This window comes from Serinus canaria, chromosome 4 (assembly GCF_022539315.1).
Source record: "Serinus canaria isolate serCan28SL12 chromosome 4, serCan2020, whole genome shotgun sequence".
NCBI lineage: Eukaryota > Metazoa > Chordata > Aves > Passeriformes > Fringillidae > Serinus > Serinus canaria.
The window spans coordinates 56,084,270-56,110,227 of record NC_066317.1 but is presented as its reverse complement, the minus strand read 5'-3'; the positions used below and the strand labels follow the sequence as shown (position 1 = coordinate 56,110,227).

Genomic DNA, 25,958 nt, shown 5'->3' with positions numbered 1-25,958 from the left:
TAGGGGATGACTTTTTAATAATGTCAGGAATTTTAAGAGAATGAATAATTTTATAGATGGCAGCAAGAAATAGCTGGGTTCCAAATTTTCAATAATGCTGCAAGTATAGAGCTATTGTTTTTAGAGTACATTCAAATCCATTATGAAGATATAGATAAAATAGCTCAGCAACTAAAAAAATTAGAAAAAAAAATAAGGTACTGTGGGGACTAAATTATTGTAGCTTGGTGGAAACTGTTCTTCTCAATGTTATCTTCTCCTCCAGATTCTGTACAGGATTCCTGTTTGTTCCTGGACTCATACTAAGAGTAGGTCTTGGCCTTATTATCTGATAGTTTGTAATATCTTCTTCTTGATGACTTGATAAGAAATTACATTTTAAAAACCTTGATATTAATTTAAAACCTACAAGGTTTTGCCTATTATTTCTGAGACAGCCTATTCAACTTCCAGTCAGCAGCTACAGCAAAGTACACTGACCCCATTGATGAGGTAATCAATTATGCTGGAACAAAACAAACTCGTAACTAGAAAGAAAGTAAGCCTATGGTTTTATACAGAGCCAGAGAAAACAGAGAGAAAGCCCATTTGGCAATTGACATAGGACAAAACATTTCATTTCCAGGTTCCAAGAAGATATATTTTACATTTGTATTATATACGATTTAAAAAATCAATGTTCTTCTATGCTGGACAGCTTTACTTGCAATGAATGAAGACAAACCAGGGCACACATCCAAAGCTGTGGCTCTACAAGCATGTGGCACTCAGGAATGGAGGTTTATCTGCCAGCAACTGCAATTATCCCAACTAGCAATGATTTAGCATTCTGTGGTATCTAGAGCCCAAAAAACACAGGCTATGCCTTTATATCACAACCATCTGAAATCCAGGTTTAAATTCTGCCTTTAAAGAAACTGCAGCACAGCTTGCTGCTGTGTGCACGCTGGAGAATAAAAATGATTAATTCCACCCATCACTGAAGTTTTTGCTTATGAGTATCACAAGCCTTTGCTGTGTGCAGCAGAAAAAAAAAGAAAATAATTTTTATGCTTAGTTTCTGATCCTTATTCAAAATCATGCAATAGTACTAATTACTAAATACTGGAAAGACTGAATAAAATATCATAAAATGCTGACTTAAAAACCCACAAAACAGAACACCTTAAATCTAAGTACATTTACCACATTATTTTAGTACACGATTTTTAGTGCATGAGCTCAGAAAATATTTTCATGTTAAAATTAACAGAAGAAAGTAACAGGAAAAGAAGCAAATGAAAATGGAAATACACCATGCACTACATGCTGCCATGATGAACCAAACATCTGGAAAAAAGAGCAGAATGATCAATCCCTCACCACAAGAAAAAGAGACATGTAAAGATTGGCTTGAGAAAAAAAGATTTCCTCTTGGAATCACCACAGCAGGAGCCAGAGGAAGCTTTGCACCCAGAGACCTAATGTAGTCTGTTAAGCTAACAAAACTAGTCTGGAAAAAGAAAAAAAGTAAGACTTTATCTTTTCATCCCCTCCCACTTCACTGCTCATCTCCCTAGTGCTTATCTTGATCCCAGTTTTCTTTTTCTGAGGTTTTTTATTTCCTCCTCTCCCTCTTCCTTTCTTGCCTTTTTTTTTTTTTTTTTTTTTGATGCTAACAGAGGGAGCAGCATGGGTACCTGCTGGCAGCTGCCTCCTGACCGGAGCCCTGCCTTTGTGGTTTGCATTGTCACATGGAGCAGTGGCAGACTCCACCAGGGAGGAGCAGAAGGGTCAGTGACAGAGGCGATGCTGTGGATCCTGCCTGGCCCGGGGAGCCTTGCGGTGGCTGCTGGGGGCCAGCCCAGGTGTGTGACACCAGGTCCCGTCACACCCAGGGGAGCAAACACCCCAGATGTGGTCAATGCCTGGTGCCACTGCGCAGCTTGCAAAGAAACCACGGAAACCCCCTACCTAAGTCAGCCACTTTCTGACCAGTTTGCCACAAGCACGTAATGCATGACACGTCATGCAAAACGTGCCCTGGCTGAGGAGGAATCCCCAGCGGGCTTTTCTCTAGGACATGCTCTAGGATGCCCCACCACAAAACACTGACAGCGTGGCTGTAGGGTTGCCAGAGCACAAGAGCTACTCTCTGTACCAAATCACAAACCAAACCAACCACGGGAATACAATGTGCATTACGTGGACATGTTAATCTTACATTTACACATGGAAAGATCCTAATGCAATGCGTTATTCCTCTGAGGTTTTACACCATATTCTTCTTTCATTTACAAAAGACCAGACCTGCCCTACACAACTCAGGCTGTAATTTGAACAGTAATTTTTTACATTAATACCACATAAGCAACAATCATCAATGGCTTATGCTGTTGGGAGTACAACTACAGGCTATCAATAACCTGTAGGGACACAGTGAGAGACATCTCGCCAGCATTTCGGTTCTGCACACTGTCTCTCTGGAGTTCAAAACACTCTGGGGACAGGACTCCCATCTATCCATAGGGAAGGCATTACAAGGTTCACAGAACTGAATGAAGTACAACTAAATTGCACACTTAGGTACAGCTCTACATTAGGCTGAAAATAGCTGCATTTGCTAGTGTTTGTGTTTTCTTAAAAAAGTGCCTTGAATAATTACTCATAAAATTAAAAAGAATAAAACCAGATAGTCTTGGCCAAGTTAGCTTGGTGTACCATTGTGCAATTTGCCTCATTTTATCCACTGATGGCACATCTAGAAATAGGAAAAATCTGAATTTTAAGCTTGAAATATGAACTCTACAAATCTGTATTTCTGTGTATGTATTGTAAGCCCACACCAGGGAACACCTTCAAAAATAAAAATAAACATCTAAACTTTGAATGCACTTTAAGGGTCAAAAAGCAATGGGAACAAATGCATTATTTAATCGCAAAAACCACACTCGATTCAGGGCAAGGCTAAGGAGGAAGCTCAGGCTCCCAGAGGCATGTGAAGTGAGGACTGCTTTGAGGGGCTGCTGCAAACAAGGCTGGAGCTGAACCTTCCCTCAGCCCTGCCTCTGCCTGGGAGAGGTGGCAAGGTTGAAAATCTGGATAAGACAGGCAGTTTTTAATAAGAATTAGCTGCCATTTTCTCAGACACAGTGAAACAGAGAGGAAAAATACTGGAAATTCCTTGCTTAGAATAAAGTAAAGGCATTACTCAAAACTGAGAAGAAAGACTGCTAAAAAGAGGGGCTACTCACACAAGGCTTGGAGTGAATTATAAAATTCTTAGCCTTTTTATTAGCCCATTGTTATCAGCTACATCTCTACTGCAGTGTCTTTGTTTTTCCTTCACCCTCATTAAGGGTTAGGTCAATTTCTTACCTGATCTTACACAGGCTCTGCTGTCATTTTATTGACTCAAAGCCAACAGTACCTTTTAAAAAATGCTCACAAAATACAGCTATGGTATGCTTACCCTGAGGTAGTTGAGGGTGAAGTTTGTCAGACCCATTCGAGTGATGTTTTTGGACAGCTGCTCCAGCACCTGAGGGTCTTGTGCCTAAACAACAAAGGAAAAAAGAATTTTCACTTTGCTCTTCATTGGGGTATTTTTTCTATGTGCTTAGTGGAATGCAGGGAGGGCTCCCTGAAAAGCAGTGCCACTGCTATGGAAAAATTACACACTGATGCTAAATTTATGAAATAAGCTAGAGTTTCATATGCAAAGGAAAATTTAAAGCATTATGATATTGGAGCAGCCTAAAGACTGTTTTCCAATATGTTTCTTTGATCCCTGACCAACCATTCAAAAGGTAGACCTAAGAGGTCCAAAGAGCTTCCTGAGGGTTTGCAGTACACTTTGAGCTTCTATTTGTTGGCTGTGGGTCCCAGGAGACTAGACAGAAAAAGGCAGGAATAAAGAACATATTTTATTTTTGTGGGTAAGAAACTACAGCAGAAAGACCTCATCAAATCTGTGAGATTAAGCACAGTCTGGAGAACCCTTCTGATCTAAGTTATTTTCCCAGAATTAAACAGGGAAAAATGCAAGTATAGTCCTTCCCTGACCCTAGCCAGGAGCTTTACCTGTGAGACCAGCCTCCTCTTTAAAATGAGATCAATCTCATTACTAAAATTAATACCTGATGGTTGCTGTCTAACCTGCTTCCACTCTGAATTTAGCAGCCCCCTAAATGCATAATGTCAATCATGGCCATCTTCATTGTCCCTTAATGGGATACTGTTGAAGAGCTCAGTTGATCAGTCCCCTAAAAGAGCACATAATCCTGGGACAGAATGGTGGGGTGGGTTTTCAAAGGTGTTTTCTTCAGGCATGTAATAGCACTTTGAAAAACGTCCAGTTTAAGCTGTATATAATTCCTAACTATTAATACATTTTTATCTGGGGATATCTAAGTAACTTGATGTCAAAATATAGAAAAATTTTTATGTCTGTGTTCTTACCCTTTATAAAACCATAGTCCTGTAATTGATTTTGTATATCAGTGCACTACTAGTAGGAGTGGGTCTATGGTGAAGAAATGAAAGTGTCAATAAAAGTATGTTCTTTGTTTCTCTACAATTTATCTTATTATATTTTGACTTTAACTTGTAGAATATTTAATACTTAAATGTTTCTTTGTGTGTGTTTTCATTCAATACAAAAGAAAGTCATGAAATGTGAAACAAAAAGAAGGTCTGCATTAAAATTCTAAAGGTTTCTAAGTAAATATAAGGCAATTTCTTATCTTCTGTCTAGGCAAGAGTAACATCAGTTTGCTTCATTTCAAACTTATCATTGGTACAACAATAAAAATTCAGACTTTGGTCTGAATTTTCTGGTTGTTCAGGCAATTAAGAAGAGATTTTGGACCCAAATCATACAGACCACCAAGTGGGATTAAAAAGAAAATTTCGTGCTAAAATAGAATGAAAACATAGCAACAGTGGCAATAATAGAGCACTGAAAAACAAGGGAGAAAGAACTTGTGAATAGATGCAGTTGCAGGCAAACCAAAATATTTATAGTTAATTGCCTTGGGTGTGAAATTTTCCGGAGTTCTTCATAAACCAATTCTCATCTCTTTGCATTAGGTCAAGTGAATAAAGGATTACTTACATGCATGGCTAGAATGCTGCGTGGGACTAATTCTCTGTATTGTCTAATAGTAAAGTGCCATGTTTTTATTCTCATAAGGTCATCAAAAGTAAACTCCAAGATAAGACGTCCTTCTGTGCATACCTAGAATACATAAAATGCATGAAATAAATTCCCAGGAATTTTGTTTTCATTGGTATTGTATCATCGATTAAACAACATTCAGAAATATCAGAGCAGTATTCTATTGTTCATCTCTGCTAGATTAATTGTTTTTCATCCTCTTGAGGAGAAAAAATGAATGTGGGAAAATTACTTCATAGGCCTTACCTCAGAGACAGTAACTTATAATGCTATAGATTTTATAGCATTTTACAAACATAGAATATTGTGTGCTAAATCTTATTTATTGCATCAATTCTCTTTTCCTCATGGTTTGCTACTGCTAATTAATGACTGAACCTTGCAATGGAGGTGACTGTGGTGCAACTGAGTGCACTTGATGGCAAGTTGCTGAACCACTCATTCCAACCTGTTTTAGGCTTACTATAGCTTGGCATATAAACCTTGCTCTAATGTCCATTGGAGTAGGCAGTGCCCTGAATGCCTGTGGCCAAACTTTTTTTCCACCATTTTCATAACTATTTTCATAACTTTTTTTTCTTTTCCGAGAATTTTCTTCTGTTGAGTTTGTATTTTGTGGTGATTTTTTTTTTGGGGGGGGGGGTGGTTATTTTTTTTTCCCTCTTATCTAATTTTATTACTCCACCCTTCCAAAGAAAGTCAGGTGGGTGCCTGCCATGGGGCCCAATCAGCTGCATTGCTCATAGGTTTGAGAGTGAGGGGAGCAGAGAAGAACCAGACAATGGAGTTACTTCCACAGAAGGTGGCTCACACAGCTTTGTGAGGAGTCTTGTCTAAGAAAGGACAGAAAATATAGGAGGAATAAATGCAGCAAGTGGGTGCTACCTATAAATGAAAAATAAAATAAATTACTGGGCACTTTTAAACTAATCTCCACAATTTTTTGTGGAAAAGGTACATGGTTTTGGTCTTCTTTTAGGTGAAAAGTACAAGCCCAGAATGGTATGTTGAATGAGGACACTGGACAGTATTGAAGTTTATTTCTGATTTGAACTACCAATGTTGATTTTTTTTTTTTTTAATTGTAGATTGGTCTTACAATCCCTGGTCCTAGTAAACTTGCAAGTGCAGGATACAGATATATTGTGGAAACAGGGTGTATGGCTTTCAAAAGAGAGGGTTTCTGCAACCTTAATTTTCATACAGCTAGTACTTGATAGAAAAATAACCATCCCAGATTCAGCTGAGTCTGTTGAACCTTTTTAAAAGCTCCAACTCAGACTTGGCCGGCTCTCACTCAGTCAGTGTGTGGCTTTTCTGGTTAACAGTTCACTTAATGTCCTTACTGTTTCTGCTAAAACACACAGGTAATTTTAACAGGCATACTATACAGACAAATTCCTGTAGACCTGTGAAGGAGAATCTTGCAACAGGTTCTCATCTGCCCTTTTCAACACACCCTAGTGATGCCTTCAGATATTTAATGCGCCTTATGTTTCACCTTTGATTTTCACATCACCTGCACTGTGATGAGAAATTACACAATACAGATGCACAGACATAAGGATTCATAGAAGGAAAATATTTTGCATTAATGGTGCTGTGTTGAGGCCAAAGATCCTCATTACTGATCAGTTAATGTGAAAATATTTCAGGTTTAAAACCATTTTGTTCATAATAATACCAGTGGCTTCTCAAATGTTTCTTTTGTTAAGCTCACACCACCAAAGCTCTTAGCAGATTTCAGGCACTGGCATTAACAAATTTTAATAGAAAAACACATTCTCCATATTACAGTGGTAAAAATTTATACATCTTATAAAGGAATTTAATTTCCTTATGTAAAGTAGAATTTCACACATTGCTTTTAATCAATAAAATTGGCACAGTTCTTGTTTTAAAGGGGCTATTTTTTTTCCTGAAAGCTGCCTTTTACATAGAATCCAAAAAATCAAAAGGGTCTCCAATTAAGAAAACATTTTCTGTTGTGCTGAATTCATGTTACCGTACTGTGAGCTCTGACATTTTGTTTCTGTGGTAACCAAAATCAGCTGATTAGTTGGCATGGCAACAGAAAAGATGTAATCCCAGCAGACACACTCTAATCAATGCCCCCAGCACAGATGGTCTCCGGAGGATCAACAAGAAAGAGGCTGGCAGGCATTCAGTGTATCACGTGGTTGCTCTAGACTAGGCCAGGAAAAAACTAAAAAAGAACATTTCTCAAACTAACCAATAGCTTTTTAACCCCTTCACTGCACTTATTAACTGTAGGAATTTCAACTGCTTGTGCCTATGAAAACCAGCTTCGGTCCTGTGCCTTCTTGCTCACAATCTCATTCTCCCAACACTTGGCATCTTTAGAAGTGTTCCCCCTTTATTAACTACCATTTCTCAAACATGAGTTGTTGCTTTAAAAGAAACCTAAAGCTTATACAAATCTGGGCAACGCCTGATATTATTAGTAGAGATTAGATTCACTGATTTTAAGGGCTTCACCAATAAAATCCAGCTGATGGCGGCACTCCTGGGAGGAGGAGGTGAGTAGTGAGCACATGGGGCACTCACTGCTTTAGTGGGGAGGGCAATGCCCACCCCTGCCACTCCACTGGGAAACATAATCATTGATCACTGCAGAAAAGCAATTTGCCTACACATAAAGTGGGAGTGCCAGAGTTGGAGTAAACACAGTGAAAACAGGGACTTAGGAGGACTTTAAAAACTTTCATCTGTCTGAAGAAAAAAGTGGAGCATCTCCCAGGTAAAAAAACATAGTGGTCTTGGCTTCAGTATTTTCCAACATTTTATTTATGCCATTGAACTATTATAAATTCTTTATACTATTTATTTATATCTTGATAAAACAATTTTTAAGTGTGTGACATTTTACAAGGACCTTTTAGCCTCTAAAGACAAGCTGGACTATTCATATTCTTACTGCTAGGCATGTTTTGGCCATATTTGTTTCAAAAGAATTGGAAATGCCATTTTATATACTCATCCAATACTGCTGTATGCAGTGAGTTGCTCTAACTGGCAAAATGTTGAAATGAATAAAATACATTTGATTCTTGATTCTGTGGATTCTTGATTCAATACATAATGAGAAGTGGTTCAGTCTGTTGTATTAGAATTTGCTTGTGAAACTGAAACAGCTTGTATTTTTGCATTAACTCCTCCCCCCCAGTATAGTTTCAGAGGGTCAAATTCAGATATGATCCAAGGAGCTACACAGCTCATTGCAGTGGTGCTTATTATGGGATGTCTGCTTTGTTCCATCACTGATGCTGTGAGAGTAAGAATTTACCTTTGGGCACAAGATCTGTGCCCTCGGTATCTCTGCTAGAAGTTAAATAAGCACAGCTGAGACAACATTCAGCTTTAACTTATTTCTGAGTGAGTATTATTTCTTCTCCCCTATTCCAGCAACTACTGTGTTTTATTTCAGATTTGCTCTTACTAAAAAGTTGTATTTTAAACGCAGGCATTAAACTTCCTAATTTTTCTCCTAGAATCCAAATTAAATCCCCACCTGAGCTCTTCTAGCAGGACACAGGTTTATATTGGAATCTGCCAGAGGAATGTGAAGGCTGAGGCAAGCTGTGCACTGCCAGGGCTGCAGCAGACAGAGACCCACTGCACACAACAGGACAGTGCCACGGGAGGCACCTGGGGCCCCTCACAGGAGGGGACACCCAGCCCAGTCCATCCCGCTAACCTCCTTTCCAAAATAACAACACTGTCATGTGCTGCCATGATAAGTAAAATAATCTAATTGAACTGAGAAAAGCATTATGTATTTACTGGTTTAAAAGCCCCACACCAACTCCCTTTTATTTGCTATTGCATTAAAGCTGACACAAAGGGGAAGGACACGGAAATCGCTGTAGGGAGCTCAGCAATGAAGCAGCTCCTGTGTAACTTTGGCAGATCTGCACCTGGCCAGGGCTCACAGCTCCTCATGAGCAGTGAGGTAGCAAAGAGGTGCTAATCTGGTCTCTTCTCTGTCTGTCCGTGTCTGTGTAAGCCACAGAGGCTGGATGGTCTCACACGTCCTGGCTCACCAGTGCACCACACACCAGCAGCTTCTCCTCCCTCTGAGCCCCACCCAGGGCAGATGGCAGAGCAGGACCTGCAAAGGGATGGGACTCCCATACATGCTAAACAGCATAAGCCCTGTAACCCTGGTCATGATGCTGTCAATAGCCAGAGACTTAAAATTAAAACCTCCATGGTCCTTCAATTCAAGGGCAACACAGATTAACTACCTTCTCCTGCTGCCGCTTCCCTCTTTGTTCTTTTCTTTATGAAAAAGTTAAAGATGAACAGGTACAAGATGGAAAATCAGTATTTCCTGTTATCATTATTTACTGCTAATGTATTAAAATGTATTCACTTCGAAACAAGTTTACTGATTCTTTTTAATATAAGAAAAATTTTGGTTTAAGTTTTATTTTTCATCCTTTTGGTACTGCTTTTATACACATATATGGCACCCATTTTAATTACAGGACTGGATGTGCAGATAATTCACTATCAATTACAAATATTGAATATTCACTAACTGTTTTATCCAGAATGTGTTTCAATTGACTCTTTCCATTGACTTCACAGCCTTTTGAACAGGCATCCTACTGTATTAAATCAGTATTTTCCTAGAGATTCATAGTCCTTGTACTAGGTAAGTATCAAATGTAATGTATACCATCCCAAATGGTAGGTACCAGCAATGTGAAATCTCATTGTTGCTTTAAAATCAAACCCAGAGAAAAGGAGATGGGTAGGCTGAATTTAATTCCCGTAAAACTGATAGTTCTGGCAACCTGGCATTATGTGCTTCTCTTGCAATCTTTCTGGGAGAATTACAGGAGATACCCACAGAATCTTACAGTCACATAATGAATATAGAAACCAGTAATTAAATGGCTCCAAGGGTTTTCAGTATTAGAAATAATCTCAGTCTACCAGAAAAATTCAACAGCCAATATTTTTCAACCTTATACACATTGAAAAAGAAAAAAAACCAAAAACCAACAATATGCTTTATTGAGTCTTCCCTGTTACCTTGGTAAACATGGGTTTTCCATGCTGAGTGACCATGGTGCATTGATCACAGTCCACTGTGATGGATGAGTTGTGGTATGACTCTTTTGAGTGCTTGAGAATGTAATACAGGTCTGTTACACCTCCTTCAAAGACAGTGCTAAAATAACGAGGAATGAGGGTTCTTCCAATTGCTGTGAGGAAAATACAAAGCAGAATTCAGCAAATGCTCTAGGGTATAAAATCTCAAACCATTTGCTAACAGCACATGAAAAATTTTGAGTACAATGAAATCAAAATTTCATTTAATGAATATAATACTTGTTCTCTCCCTTTTGTATAGACAAAGTTGTGCCTGCTCCCACTGAAATCAATGAAAATGGCTGACTCCATTCAGAGGGAGTGGGCACATCATATTTAATCTTTTTACACTGATGGCAAGTTAGAGTCACTCTTGAAACCATCTGCAAGGTTTTTTTGTCCCAAAGTAATTATTACACAAAAACCCACATGATGTCAATTACTACTGAAAGGTGAATATTACCCATAGGTATAAATACAAGTGGTGAGTGTTGACAGAAATATACTTCTACACCCAAAAAAGTAAAGCACTTTTATATAAGGGGGTTGTGTACACATATATGGGTTTTTGTGTGTGGACACCCATACATGTGCACATACACACATGCACATGCACTCTTGATTCAACAGGAGGGCTGCTACTGAGAAATCAGAGTACTGGGGGTAGAAGGAGGACCTGGGAATGGAAAACTAGAATGTTATACATATATGACAACCCACAGATCTATCTGAGATCTCACTTTAGACCAGTGTTTCTGTCATAGGCTTGAAAGTCAGAGCAGACACCTAGACTCCCATACATGCACCACTTAAACCCCAAATTATGGACTGAAGGTACCCAATTCAGAATTATTTAGTCAGGCAAAACTCACTGAAGTCACATCTCTCACTTCAGTAGTAGTTTTAAGTAAGTTTTGCAAGGTCTAATTACAAAAATGTAGTAGTGAGAGTGAACTTCTGAGTGTGCTTCAGCTGCACAAACTAGCAGCAGAACTGACATCAAAGGCAATTATCTCATATGCAACTGATGTTTTCCATCTCCTTCTTTACAGATAAATTTGAATGTAACCACAAGCCTGGTATAAGAGAACATTTCAGTTTATAATAGATGGATACTTCCATACGAAATGACTCATTGCCTTGCAAGTATTAATCAATCGTCAGTAATTTTGAGTAGTGGATACATAAAAATTGCCTTCATTTTACAGGGAAAAACCAAGCAATCTAAATGGTCTCTTGGAAGAATGAGGTAGAAAAGTCACCATCCACAGGCAAGATTAGAGTTTATTAGTTCCTAATTCTAATTTTTCTATTAGGACTATGTGGTGACTCATGCCTCCCTCATTTGCTGTATACTTTTGAGAGTGATTTCTAAAAAAACTATTTTCATAGACATTTTTCCAGCATATGAACAAAGGCTCCTGAACCTAAAAATGCATTTGCAAATGGGTGTTGCAAATTAAAAAATAGGGAATTTTCACAGTAGTTCTGTGAATACTGTTTTTGTTCTATGCACTGCAATGTGAAATACTGAAAAGGCAGTCATAATGCATATTGTGTAATGAAAATATGCAAATAGAGAAAATTAGGACTTGTAAAAGCTTTTGCTGTAATATCACATATCAATGTAGTTTAATGTACAAAAATATACCACACTCTCTAGAAGTGGCTGACAATTCAGTGAACACATTGAAAGGCTGTTGTACAACTGTAGATCCTAAAAAACCCCACCCAGTAACCACACATATAATAATTTTTACAGTCTTTTAATTTAATTTAGGAAAACTGAAGTCCAGCATATTAGCATAAGATTTAATTCAAATTTCTTCATGTTGGTGTGGTATACAGTAAAAAGTGAAATTTACCCATCAAGTTAATTTCTTGTTCCCCTAAGGCTAATTAGTGCAAATTAAATTTCCTGCTAATCATCTTAAGCAGCAAATGGGTGATATGAAAATCCAGCATTCCTACTGATTGTGATAAACCTCTATTCATGCGACTTTTGCACTGCATAAATGTCTTGAAACTATAAAACTGTAGTTTACAGACTTTTCCCAAAGTAGCATGGTCATGTGGTGTTGCTTTTTGCCCTGTATTTACAGCTGTAACATATTAAACAAGGCTAGAAATACATTAAATAATTTATTCTTATTAATAGTAAGCATTTTTAATAAAAGTTATTTCCTGGTAAGTGTTATCTGTGCTTGCCACAGGGATATGCTACTGTTGAGAACAAAGTGGGAGACCAAAAGGATGAAGATGAATAAAGGTGCAGACAAGGATGTGCTCCATGGAACCTCATTTTCCATGACAGACTCATGTGCAGACCCTGTCAGTCTGCAGAACTGAAAATAACTGATGCAAATATCCAGTGTGATTGTTTATAGCTAAATATTCAGCTCCAGAAGAAACAGTAATGGAAACCTGTTAGTGAGCAGACCTCTCCTCAGCTTTGCCACCAAAGACTGAAGCATGTTCAAGGTTTTGGTTCTCTTCCTGAAGCACTCAATGGCTTAAAATGATCATTTCATTTCTAGGATAAACATGAAACTCTACAGCTGTTAGCAATGGTTTTTGTGCAGGAGATGGAATATCCAAGAAAAAAAAAAAGGCTGTGGAATAACTCTTGTGAGGTCTAGAGATCATCCCAAACTTTGTGCACTTTTTACTGTAAAGGACTATTCCTTGAATTTTTCTCTTCCAAGACATAATTGTGTAGATGAGCATGCAAGCACATATGGGTGTGCACTCCTTGCTCTGCTGCATGCATACATGTGCTCTGCTGCATGCATACATAAATCCTTTCCTGAGAAAAAGAATGGGAACATGGCAATGGTGCTTCTCTCTCCCTACCTGCAGTAGATGAATTTTCTCACATGTGGATACACATCCTCCACCTCTTGCTGACCATGTCAACAAGATTTCAGCAACACCATGTATCTTCTGCTAGAGATAGCAGAATACTTTCTGGGAGGATCCCAAACAATGTGAAGGCAGAACTGTAGAACAACTGGATAATTGTGGCCACTTTAGGATGTGGTCCAGGCACCCTTATGCCAGTGAAATGAGCTCATCCCCTGCAGAGCACAGAGCAAGCTGTGCTAGCCTGGCCTTGGGTTTGCAGTTCCCCAGTGCCAGTCACAGCAATAATGGAAAGTATAGTCTGTAGCACATCCAATAGCTGAATGAAGCTTTATTGGAATTCCTTAATATTTTAGAGCTTGGCTTTTACTCCAGAGAATACACATTGAAGAATGCGTGTCTGTGCATGGTTTTGTAGGGCTCCTCCCTCTCACACCACTCTTCCCTAAAGGAGCATCATATGGAGCCTCCAGAGCTAGCATATAGATCTTAGCTAAAGGAGCTCTGAGCTGAGAATTTGCAGAAGCAGTTTGTGTATGGAGAAGTTTTTGTAATTTCCTTTCTCAATGTCAGGGCTTCATTCTTTCTCCAGTCTTTTTTCTCACCCACCCCCATGATCTAGTCCTCTGTTTTCTCAGCTTATGGTTGGGTGCTTATCTTCCAAGCTCACTGTTCAACTCCCAGTATCTCCTTGTCTTCTTCCTCTCCTGAAATGATGCCTCTTTTTCTTTGTCTCAAGGAAACTCAATAACCTACCCTAAATCTTCACGATTTTTTTTTCCATTCTTCTTAATTAAGAAGGGCCAGTTATTTAGTCTTAATTTCCTCATTTTCCTCCACACTGCCCAAAATGCCAACTTCACACACACTTTTTCAGTGCCCTTCCTACCCAGCCAGGCTTCCACAGCTGCTTTCCCCAGCCTCCCTGCCTTAGCAGCCTAAGCTCTCCTTCTGGATCTTGATTTTGTGGGTTACCCCCACCACATTCTCTCTCTGCACTTTTTCCACTGGGTCTCCTTGTAACAGCAGATTCTTTCCCCAAATTAATGCCACCTTCCCTTGCTTCCTTCAGCTTCTCATCAGCCAGAGACCAGTCAAGAGGACCTCTTTCCTCTGTGTACCCTCACCCAGTCCCTGTATTTCTCTTATTGACTCCCAAATCTCCCTTACTCAATCATCCTCCATCTTCTCCTTTCATCTCCCAGTTACTACTTCTCTTTTCTCTATCATATCAATGGCATCTAGTCCTGATTTTTACCCTCCTTTTTCTCTTCCTCCTCTTCAGTTTCCTTTCCTCTACATTCAGGTCAAGTTTCTTCCTCCTTAAGGCCACCTGGATCCCAGGCACATCTGCCAGCAGTGTAGGAGAAAGTGTTTCCTGCTCTTGCATGCACCTGGCTGAGCCCGCCCTGTGGGTTTTGTAATGGAAATGACCAATGAGCATGATTCCACATAGTCTTGACCTGCAAAATATCAAGTTACTCCGTGTAGTTGGCATGTGGATGCCCCACTGAGCTATGTTCCTGGGAAGGGAGACCTTGGAAATTGTAGCTCCCAAACTCTAGCAAAGCTTGCACCGAATACCTGAGAACCTGAATACCTTTCTTTTCCCCCAAATACGTAGAAATCTGTGCAATTCAGTCAGATTTCCACAAAGAGGACAAATGGATACACCTACCACAAAGGTGAGCAACCCTACTCCAAAGCATACAGATTTTTAAACATTAAAAAACTAACTTGCAATATTTTCATAACATGGAAAAAATACCTTCATCTATACAAATAATAACAGACTTTTATGTCCCATTACCCAGAAAAGACCATTTAATAGTGTGACATGTGACACCCCACATTGCAAGGTACTGAATATACTAGAAGGAAAAATCACCTGCTCCTCAGCATTCAGGCATTAATTCCAGATCACTGGAATGCTGATTTAAATAATCATTTTGTCCTGGGCAGCATTCCTCCCTAGCTGAAGGAGGATTTCTTATGACAAGTGGGCACTGCCACTTAATCTTTGCTTGATTTTGCTAGCAGTTGCCCAGATATCAAAGCAAAGTGACAAAGATCAGCTGGATTTAGCAACAAGAAATAGTTTTTTATATGAAAATGTCTATAAGAAAGGTATGTCAGAAATTAATATTTTGCACAAATAAAGAATTCTTTCATCCAGTGGCATGATGTAACATTAGCTAATGTTATAGTGTAACAGCTTGGCTAAATGTGATTCCATGTAACTTTTCCATGAATCAGAGACAAAAAAGCAATCTTAAATTGAAGTAAGATAGATTTGTGACCCCCCCCCGCCAAATATGAGTGATCCAGAAATCAATTAATTCAATCTACGAACATAGGCAAGAAGCTTCATAGGTCAGTAACAGTTATATTATATATAATTCCTCAAGTATCACCCATGGGGAATTCCAAAGAATAGAATGAAACCATCTGACATATTAAACAGCCCAAGGCCTACCTCTCAAGGAGGGATGCACTGAGGTCACACTCCTGCTTCATGGCCTGGCCATGCAACAACGATGATTAGGATGTCTCTCTTTCACCCTGTTTCTTTAGCTTATTTTCCCTTTTAGATAAATTTGCCTGAGCATAAAACACTTAGTTCTGTTAGGAATATGTTTAAGTCTAGAATTATTATTCCATCCCAAACTGAGCCAAAAAGTCCAATGATCTCCAGATGGGATTATCCATAACTTGTGAAGTTCAGGGTTTTTCCAAGCCTCAGATGAGCTATGGGTAGAAAGCCAGATAAAAAAATAGTTTACAATATAATTTTGGTTCCACCACACAGTGTGGTGGTGATGGTAGTGTTGAATGGTTAGGGTTTTTTTTTCCCCAATGAAGATCTGAGTAAATTAGAAAGTAAACATGTTTTTTCTAGTTCACAGGAAACTGGTATTATTTGTGGGATAGGAAGAGTAGAACATTTCCTCCCTTTGTGTGCCAAATATAGGCTGTCAAAATCTCAGTGCCCCCTCTACAGAATGAAGGTTCATGGCCTCTTTGCAGAAGCAGGGCTTGATAGCAAACCCTCCCTGCTCACTGAACTGCTCATATGTTGCATTTACAGTAGAAACTCTCATGATCAGACACTTGGATTTAGCATATATACCATGTAAAATAACTGCCAAGTTGGCGTAGCAAAGAACAATGGAAGTGTTAATCAGGGAAATAAAAATATTGGTTTTATTGCTTTCAGGCTGGTTTTTGCAGCTTGAGTCCTGTCAAGTCCTCTGTCTTTAATTAAAGCTAGGTTATAAAATAAGTAATAAAACAGAAACAAATAAACCCAAAAAATATAAAAGATAAAAAGTCCTTAGAAGTTCCACAGAATCAGCAACAGAATGAAAAAAACAGCCTCTGCCTATAGCTCAAAGGAGCTCTGGAAGCTCTGGTGCAGCCTGCAGCTGATTATCTCATCAACATGCTATAGAAAGGCTTGAGGAACTCTGCTGGCTGGGGCTGTGGGGTTTTTTTTGGCTCCCAACACAAAATGCTGAGCTGTCCCATGAAGCTCTAGGCAGACTATGAGAGTCTCTTGCTTGAGAGATTATCACAGTTGGATCTCAGTAATTAAATGGAGATGTAACTAACTCTCAGCCAGATGCCGGGACTAGGGAAGCCAGGAGACAACAGCCCATTGATTGCAAATGAACCTTTCTGGGCACTGCAAAAGAGAGCATGAGCTTTCTGTTAATTGTGAATTGACATCTGTGGGCACAGCCAACTAACATCTGCATGGGCCAGGGCTTGGCATGTTCATTTACATGTTTCTGTAACTGAAGTAAACACACCAGTACACACAGAGCAGAATTTCGTGGAGTTCCATAGTGGTGGCACTGCTGTTGCTCTGCCTACACTTCAACTTGTCCAAAAGTGTCCCAGTGAAAGAGCACATCAGTGTTCTCTCCCAGACACAGTCCATCTGGGATCTGCAGGGAGGAATCCCACTCTGAAGCTGGGCAACAGCCAATCTCCAGCTCTAGAAGAGCTGCAAGGCAGGATGCTCATGGGACTGCTCCTCCACCTCTGTAACACCTTATCTGCCAAGGGGATTCTGATCCAAACAACACAAATCTGTCAATTCCTAGGAAAAGCTACTGTCAGATTTGATAGTGTGGCACAGAAGGCAGTGAAAAGGCAGTCTAATAAGTCCAAATTCTGTCTCAGAGACATGTGGGCCATGTTGATTAAACCACCCACATGTATCCAAGGCAGAATCTGGCACACACAGACCTGTCCTTTTTTAATCCCTATCTAGTGTGTAAGACTGGGCTTCTATCATGTAGATTACTTTTAGAATAAAAATTAGAATGTATGATTAATTTCCACTAATAGGAATTTCTGGTTATTTCAACTAATTGAATATTAAGTAAAAGTGTGATGTAAAATCTGTACAATACTAATAAGGATAACACTATATTAGAGTATACTAGTGTACTTTGAATAGTATTATACTAGTAATATGCTACATTCCAAAAACATCTGCATAGTCTACACACATTATAAATTTTAAACACCATAAAATTTGGAAGAGAGTAGAAATAGTACCTCCATATTTCAAAAGCACACCTTTTGAGGAGTAAAAGTAGCATATTACATATATATTCTTCCCATGTATTTAAAGATACGTTTTTATTTTTAATTATCTACACAGCACTTTCTGGATATTGTGGAAAACTAATGTTTCTAACCAATTTGCCTTTGTTCTCTATTTTGTGTCAAAATTACAAAGTGTAACATGGATTCAGTATTGTTACTGAGTGAATTGAATCCTTCCCACAGAAGCAGAACCCAATGGTTTTGTTTAGATCCATTTCACTTTCACTTCCATGGTATCTCTCTGCAGTATCTTATTTATTTATATCAACAACATTGCCTACAGTTAAAGGCTATAACCCAAAATATTAAAGCTTATAAAGTTGCAAATGTATAGATTTTTTTCTTTCCAATTCCTTCTAGCCTGTGTAATTCAATCATTGTGTTAGATGTGACTGTGCCTTTTCTCCAGTATTTTCTAACAACATTTTACCCTGGTGAGGATTTGTGTGTAAAATTTGATTCACTTGACAGTGTATTTCCTTTTCTTGAAAGTGTGTAACCAGCACTTCAATCCTTTAAAACACACTTGAGTCAAGAGCAAGTAACAGAAACTATGACAATGAGACCTCAGCATTACTCCCTGCACCTTATGACCCTTATTCTCAATAGACACATAATCTGCAACTCAGTCTTAAATCCTTCATTCCTCTGGAGACAATATTTCACTATAATTCATTTTGGTAAAAACATTAAGAAAAGAACTATAAAATCCCCTGTATGTCTCAGCACAAAGCTAAACTGCATGAAAGTAATTTTTAATTAAGGATTGTTGTAGGCCACCCTACAACAAAATCTCCTCCCAACCCTTTTCTTATTACACTGGAAGATGAGCACCAGTCTTTAAAGAACTGCTCAGTACAAAATTCATTTATCACATCTCGAGTATTTCAGGCTTAGGCTAAGAGAATCTAGACCAGGGAATATAGAGAGCAAGCAGCAGAGTCCAAGATCCCTTTCACAGGATAGCACCTGGACTTGGAGGGCACCTCTGGAAATCATCCCAGGCTTGTCTAGGACTGTGTCCAATTGGGTTTTGAGTGCCTCCTAAGATGAAACCTTCACAACATCTCTGGGTAACTTGTGCAAGTGTTTGACCACCTTTGAAAGAAAACAGGTTTTGTTGTGTTTAAATGGAGTTTTGTGTACTGCACTTTGTGCTCACTGCCTCTTGCATTACACTCCACAATACTGGAAAGCCTGATTCTATATTCTTTACTCTGTCCCCATCATATATTTACACACATTATGGGCTTGTCCAGGCTGCAGAGTCTCAACTCTCTCAGCCACTTCTCAGTTTGCAAATCCTCCAAGCCCTTAATCATATTCACGTCTCGTTTCTGGACTCACTCCAGTATATCCATGTCTTGCTTCTAAATGGTGAGTCCAAACTGAATGTCCTACATCAGATCTGTCTCTCCAGTGCTGAGGGAAAGATCACCTCCACCCCCTCCCTCAAACTCTGCCTATGCAGCCCAGGAAGCTGTTGATTTCCTTGCTGCAGTGGCACATTGCTGGCTCACAGTCAACTTCAACTCTCCGCTCCTTTCCTGCAGGTCTCATAACCAGCGTCTCAAGCTGAAGCACAAAAAGCAGAGCACCAGCCCTGCACAGTTCTGTACCAGCTTCAAGCTTTAATTTTTTTTCTCTGTATCCATTGACAACACTAATAACTTATGGAGTCTGCTACTTGATCCTAAAATGAAAACTCAGAGCCCGCACAATTTATTTTTAAATAACTGAATTAGATTTCTAACAGTACAGAGCAGGCCAGACCCTTACATGACATTAAAAAGTTCAGAATTTGTCATAGCAGGCAGATTTATCAGGAAGCATACAGTCTAATTTTTTTAGGCTGGAGGTGAGAAATGGGTGGGTTACCCATATTCTTGCTCCACAGACAAAAAGATATACCTCAGATGAGGAAGCTCCAGTTTTAACTCTAAAACTACCATGTCTTATAAATCAAAACCATCACTCCCATGATGAAAATTTAGAAAAGAGAGTATTTGTCTTTGCATAAAAATTCTACACTCTGAAAGCAAATAAAGCCAGAACAAAGTGTTTGCCTGTATACAGCTACTCACACATCTGTCTCTGCTAATCATTGAGTTTGGAGAAAGAGTAGTTCAGTTAACTTTGTTCAACAACTGCAAAGAAGAAAGTTTTAAAAGCAAACCAAAGAGGTTATTCACAGCTGTATGACAAACCACTGTCAAAACATAACAAACCACAACCAAACTCAAGCAGAAAATGACAAAATGTAAGACTGTAAAAATGATGGAAATTGTGCAGGACAGGCATTTTAGATGAACAAATGCAATCTGTACCAGCATAAAGGACCAACACAGCAGAGAAAATGATACCCAGAAAAGTTGTCTCAAGAAATAAAGGCAAAACCATAAAATTCAAATGACAGGACACCAAAAGGAAGGGACAAAAACCAGGGAAAACATCCAGTTGTATTAAATCAAGTGCACCTCTGACCCCTGACTTCATCTGACCTAGCAGAATGCTAAACATGGCATGAGGAAAAAAAAAAGAATTATGTAAAAAAATAAGCAAAATGATGTTAAGATAAAGTGATATTTGCTGTACCCTCATATACTGCCACAATCCTTTTATGGCAGGTACTCAAGCTGGTCTGAACCAGAACCTAGACAGAAACCTCAAAACAAATGCTTGGGTGCTGCAGAACAAAGGTGTCTGCCTTTCTGTGATGTGTCCATGCTGGTGGTGGGTAAAGTGACCAGCCCACATATTTCACAGCCATTGACTTGATTCACCTTTTATTGGTCTAAATCAAACAGTTCAATGAAAATTAGGCAATTCACTAGAACCACACCAATTACTACCTGCTAAGAACTGGGTTGTTATGCTGGGGATCTCCCCTCCCTTTCCCCATCCTACCCTCAAATTGTATAAATATTCCAATTATTGCTACAAAAGCACATAGGAAGATCTGTAGTGCTATATTTTCTTGAGTGAATTTTTTCTGGACACAGATGTCTACAAATATAATTCTACCAGTTTCTCATGTCCAGTGTGTCCTCTGAGCCACACGGAGATGGGAAGCTGAGGCAGGAAAAAAAGTCTTACATGCATTCTAGAAATACTGTTACACATGTGCAGTCTATATAAGGGAAGACTGAACAACTGAGAAAGTACTATCCTGAAAAATGCACTTTCACCCCTAGAAATGTTGGAAGAGAAACTGTGAGTGACTGAGACAGAGTACCATGTGTACCATGTGTAGTGGAGGACCTTTCCACTTCTAAAGTTCTTGATTTTCTTCCAGGCAAAATCAGCAACATCAGGCACCTTCAATTAGCTGCAACTATGATAAATTCTATTTTTGGGTTCAGTCCAGTTTGTATCTGCCAGAATAACACCTCATGTCATCACCACCATGCCCGATGAAAAGCCTGGGGACACCGCTCATGATGTGAAGTCTGAGGAGAAGCACAGGCTGGTGGGACCTCAGAGGGTTTAGCTCAAACAGAATTTACTTTTCTTCTTGGATGCTTTCTTCAGCTCTCCACAAGCTCCCTTCTACTAAGAGACAACAACACCAGTACTTATGGCAGCTAGTTTAAGTATTCAAAGCTATTCTTCACTGTGGTTGGGGCAGTGCAAACATAGCCATGGATATTTCTGTAAAGCATATTGTAGGCAGACATCAACTTGGAATAACCCCAAAGCTACATGTTTGCATAGCTCAGCATCATGTCTGAGGAAGCCATTCCTGTGAAGAAGGAGCTCTGAGAGCTTCGGTTTTGAGGTTTGGTTTTGAGGTTTTTGGTTTTGGAAGCTATTCCTGTGAAGAAGGAGCCATTCCTGTGAAGAAGGAGCTCTGAGAGCTCCTATATTGGTTTGGGCTCTGAGACATGAAAATGGCCACACAGCAACTGGTCAGCTTGGTTGTGGGGGAAAATAGGCTCATACAGGCATTTGCCCCACAGGAGCAGCTGACCTCCTCAATACTGTAAGAATTCTTTTCCTGGCAAGACTGAAACCCACAGTCTGGCCATTGTGAAGGAAAAAGACATGCTTTCCCCCAACGCAGGACTTAGTGCTCAACCACTGTCAGTCAAGCATCACAGCATGGTCCACATTCAGGTGAAAAATATCAGAGGTGAAATGGGTTGATACGTGCATCAAAGAGGAGATAACGTAGTGGGGAGTGTGTCTGGAGAACTGGTGGGAGGTGAGGGGTTACAGTAACATGATAAAAGATATACATGGCATTCTCAAAATACTCAAACTGCACTGAGCACATGTGGATTGATAACCAGCATGATTTTTCTGGTAATGTTATGCTGCAGATGTATGAACAATATCTCACCAGTGGATAATATCAGCTGTCGGTTATATACATGTTTTATAACAACCAGAACACTCTTTTTCAAAAAGCTGTTGGAGGTTGGCTTTGATTTTTTTTTCGGCAGCAAAGCTTGCTTTCCCACTCTCTTTCTCTTTCAAGCTCATGGAAGCTAACTGCAGAGAAAGTAGAATTGGGATTGAACACAGTGGACAAGATAATTAGAAAAATAGCCTACTATTTAAAAATGTTTTGTTGGTTTTAAAAATGTGTCTTGTTTATTACCCTTAAAATAAAGGTAAGTGCCCTGTGTTCACTTATACAAATCAGATGTCTGACAAAATAATAAAGAAGCAGTTTCAGAAAAGGGCAAGCAATGTAGCAGGTTTATAAGCTTCAGTCAGAACACACATTATACGTAGTTTTTAATAAAATTTTATGCAAGCAATGCAAAATCCTCTTAACTTGAAAAAGGTAACATCAGTAATAAGAACTACAAGAAATCTGTGCTGAAGTTGAAACAACTACCTTTTAGCTATATGATACATTTTTTCACATTTCTTAGAGAGTCATTATATTATCTTCTTGGAACAGTTTTTCTACAATGACTCACTGTGGTTTCTGGAACTACCATAGGTAAGATACAGTTCCCATGACAGTCTTGAACTGCCACTCTTTGGACAATTTCAGGGACTGCCTGACCACAATTGCACAGGATAAACTCAAATGCCCACCCAGAACAACATCATTGCTTAGCAGCAAACTAGAAACCTAAGAATAAAATGTAAAACAAAAAGAAGTGTGGCACAATCCTTGCCCTGGTCCATCGCACCTACCTCCAAAAATGAATAGGTGGAAAGTCACAGAAGTGATGGTTGCTTACAGTTAGACATGGAAGTCAGAGCTACTAACAGCTACTGACATTCAAGTACAGTGACAGAGCAGGGAACCCCACGCTCCAGGTGCCACCCCTAAAACCTCTTAATTTAATTACAGGAAAATATATACATACTTTATTATCTAAGGCTGAAAGCATATAAAAATTTCTATTGGAACATGTTTTCCTGCAGAACTCTGAGAGAAATTCAAGGTGGGAAGCTCATTTTTAAAGGTTTAGCATCAACTTTTATCAGCAGTGCTTGACAGGGTTACAGTAGAAGTCTTCCAATAAGAATCCCTGTTGAAATCCAAGAGAATGATCCCAGATAAATAACTTGATGTTCTCATATACTAATATGTATATGACCATGCAATTAAAACTGCTTCTTTGAAAAATTAAATGTATTTTTTCAAAATCTACCAAATTTTAAAAATGTACAGGAACACCTAATGTGGGAGAACTAATTTAATTTGATATATTTCAGACTCATTAAGTCAATGAAGACTCTTCATGAAAAGTAAGATATTCCACCTTGCAGTGTGAACATGCAAATATACTACTGTATTCATATGTATTTGAAATATTTCCTTGGCTTTCAAATAATTTGTACATATTCCACACCAAGAATATGTTTTTTTTAACTTCAGCATTGCGAACTCAACTGATGATCTGGAAACAGAGTTGTGTGCCAGTTACTGCAGTGAATAGAGAGCTGACTTATTTGTTTACAAAACCTAACACCTTGTAAGACTACACTTGGTAGAAAGCAATTCCTACCTTTATGATATGACAAATATAAAAGGTGCAGGAATAAAATGCAGAAAACACCAGTCCAAAATTGTTCTGTTGTGAGCATCCATTACAGAGAAGAGTAATAGAAAAGAACAACCCTACAAAGTTGTTTTTTCACCACAGAAAAACATCTTTGCCTACAGTCAACCTTTCTTCACTGCATTAATACACTAATATATAAATATTTTCAAATAACTCCCTCCATTCCCTCCATTAATACTGATTTTATTTCAGGCATTATCCACAAACATTGGCCACTCATGGATCTCCACTTAAACAGCAGAAATTTTGTTTGCATAATAATGAGGAGAATTAATGAAAATAATTTTCATTTACATGAAGTTAGTCATCTAAGAGGTGAGGGCAGAGGAGCAGTGCTGTACTCTGATGCAGGCCAGGTGGCTGCACTGTTTCTGATCACCATGCTTCTGGATTATGCTAATAAAGCATGCTCAGCACAACCTGAAAACATGGGCTCTACTCTGCAACTGCTTTCTAATACAAAGTGAAGCTTGCATATATTTTTTGAGCAAAATTGTGGATTAATTCAAAACTAAAATGTCATTTTGCTACCAAAAAAAAAATTGAGCAAAAATAACCCACAGTGAAGCATAAAGCAATTTAGATAAATAGGAGTTGTTCTCAGACCTCTGCACAAGCCTTGGACTGAACATGACATTTAAAATTTTTTTGGATCAGCAGTCTTGTATTTCATACAGTACTTTAACCACATCACTCCTACCCTCCTGTTCCTGGAATCAGCAGAACTACAATTATAAATTAAAAGGCTGTTCTTGCATACCTCACATCTGGTTAGAGTTAGGAAGTGCTAAAAATCATGTGAGGAACTTTATTCTTTCAGGCTGTTGAGCCTGAATTTCATGTTGTTTCCTGCTTTTGCAAGAACCTCAGAGGCAAGTGGGCCTTAAAAAGGGATGGCAATTTTGCTTGCCACTGCAAGAGACCGAAATAACTTTGATAAGCTGAGCTATGGCTTTGAACTTAGAAATAAGCCATTAAATATCTGAATGCATGCAAGATAACACAGAAAACAATTCACAGCAACCAGTGTGATACTAAAACCTCTCCTCCCCAGGCTTTGTACCCAGAAGGTGCCCACACTGCCCAATTTTCCACAGTGCGTGTCACATAGCTGCAGACAAGATTGAGGGGTGGTTTGGTTTTGCCACACCACACAGCTGAATGTCCCCTGTCACTGCCCTGACACTGGCACAGGGTACAGGGCCCCACATTTCTAAAAGAAGAAAATACCAATCCTCTCTTACAGCACGTGCTTTGTGTCCATAATGTGCCCACTTCAGGAGCAATACACATTTAGCAAAGTAATGCTGAATTTCTCCAGGAAAATCATCTATGCCTACACACTCATGCAGTACCCTGCTGGGGTGGAACAGGAGCCTCCAACCACACTCATTTTGTCAGCAAAGCAGCATGAGTCTGATTTCCTAGAGCTATTGCCATGAGGTGGTGTGCAGCATAATCACAAACAGTGGCTCTGAATGACTTTTGTCACCTTTAATGTCTCCTAAAAATCCACCACTTCCCAGGCAGATGGCAGGCTACACCCCCAAAGAGCAACTTCACAGGAGGCTTTTGCTCTGCGTGGGGATGCTGCCTAGGGAAGCTGAACTTTTGCTCCTCCTCTTCTATTTCCACCTGCTTTTTTCCCCTTGAGTTTCATCACTTGTATGTCATCCCATTCACATTTTACTCTCCCATGCTGTAAGCTGTCTGCTCCATTCAATGTCCTTCAAAGGGGGTACTCACATGGAAGTCACTCACAGGGTCACCCAAGGCATTTCATTGAAGAATTTGTGTTTGCTGCTTGTTTGTTAAGTTATTTGTGCTCTGTGTGCTCTGAGTAGTGATAAATGCACCCAAACCTTCAGAATCGTAAGAAAGGTGATGAGAATGGCTGAATTTCAAACCACAGGTTTTCATGCAACCGTGAGAAGATTTAAGAGCAAATGGTAGTATTAACAAAACAACATTTTTGTTTACTGCATCAGTTACAAGTTACACTTGAGGAATGGCACTCTTAACAGTGTCAAGGAGAAGTGGCGTTTACTTTATAAGGAGTAAATTTTACCAAATAGGATCAAAACCCAAGAAAAATTCTTCCTTTTTTCTTTTTCTTCAGAGAAATGTCTATGTTTACAATCCACTGGCATTTAAAAAATTCA

The 25,958-nt window shown here is 39.1% G+C and overlaps 1 protein-coding gene across 12 annotated transcripts in view; it reads right to left on the bottom strand.

Moving 5' to 3' along the window:
- The window catches only part of LDB2 (LIM domain binding 2), a 213,532-nt gene that overhangs the window by 43,432 nt on the left and 144,142 nt on the right, over positions 1 to 25,958 (bottom strand). For all 12 annotated transcript variants that reach the window (XM_030239336.1, XM_050973485.1, XM_050973488.1 and 9 more), the window contains 3 exons: positions 10,223 to 10,395; positions 5,096 to 5,218; positions 3,452 to 3,535 (listed from right to left, as the gene is read on the bottom strand). In XM_030239336.1, coding sequence (XP_030095196.1) covers positions 3,452 to 3,535; positions 5,096 to 5,218; positions 10,223 to 10,395 — 380 coding nt within the window. The remainder of the gene's footprint in view (positions 1 to 3,451; positions 3,536 to 5,095; positions 5,219 to 10,222; positions 10,396 to 25,958) is intronic.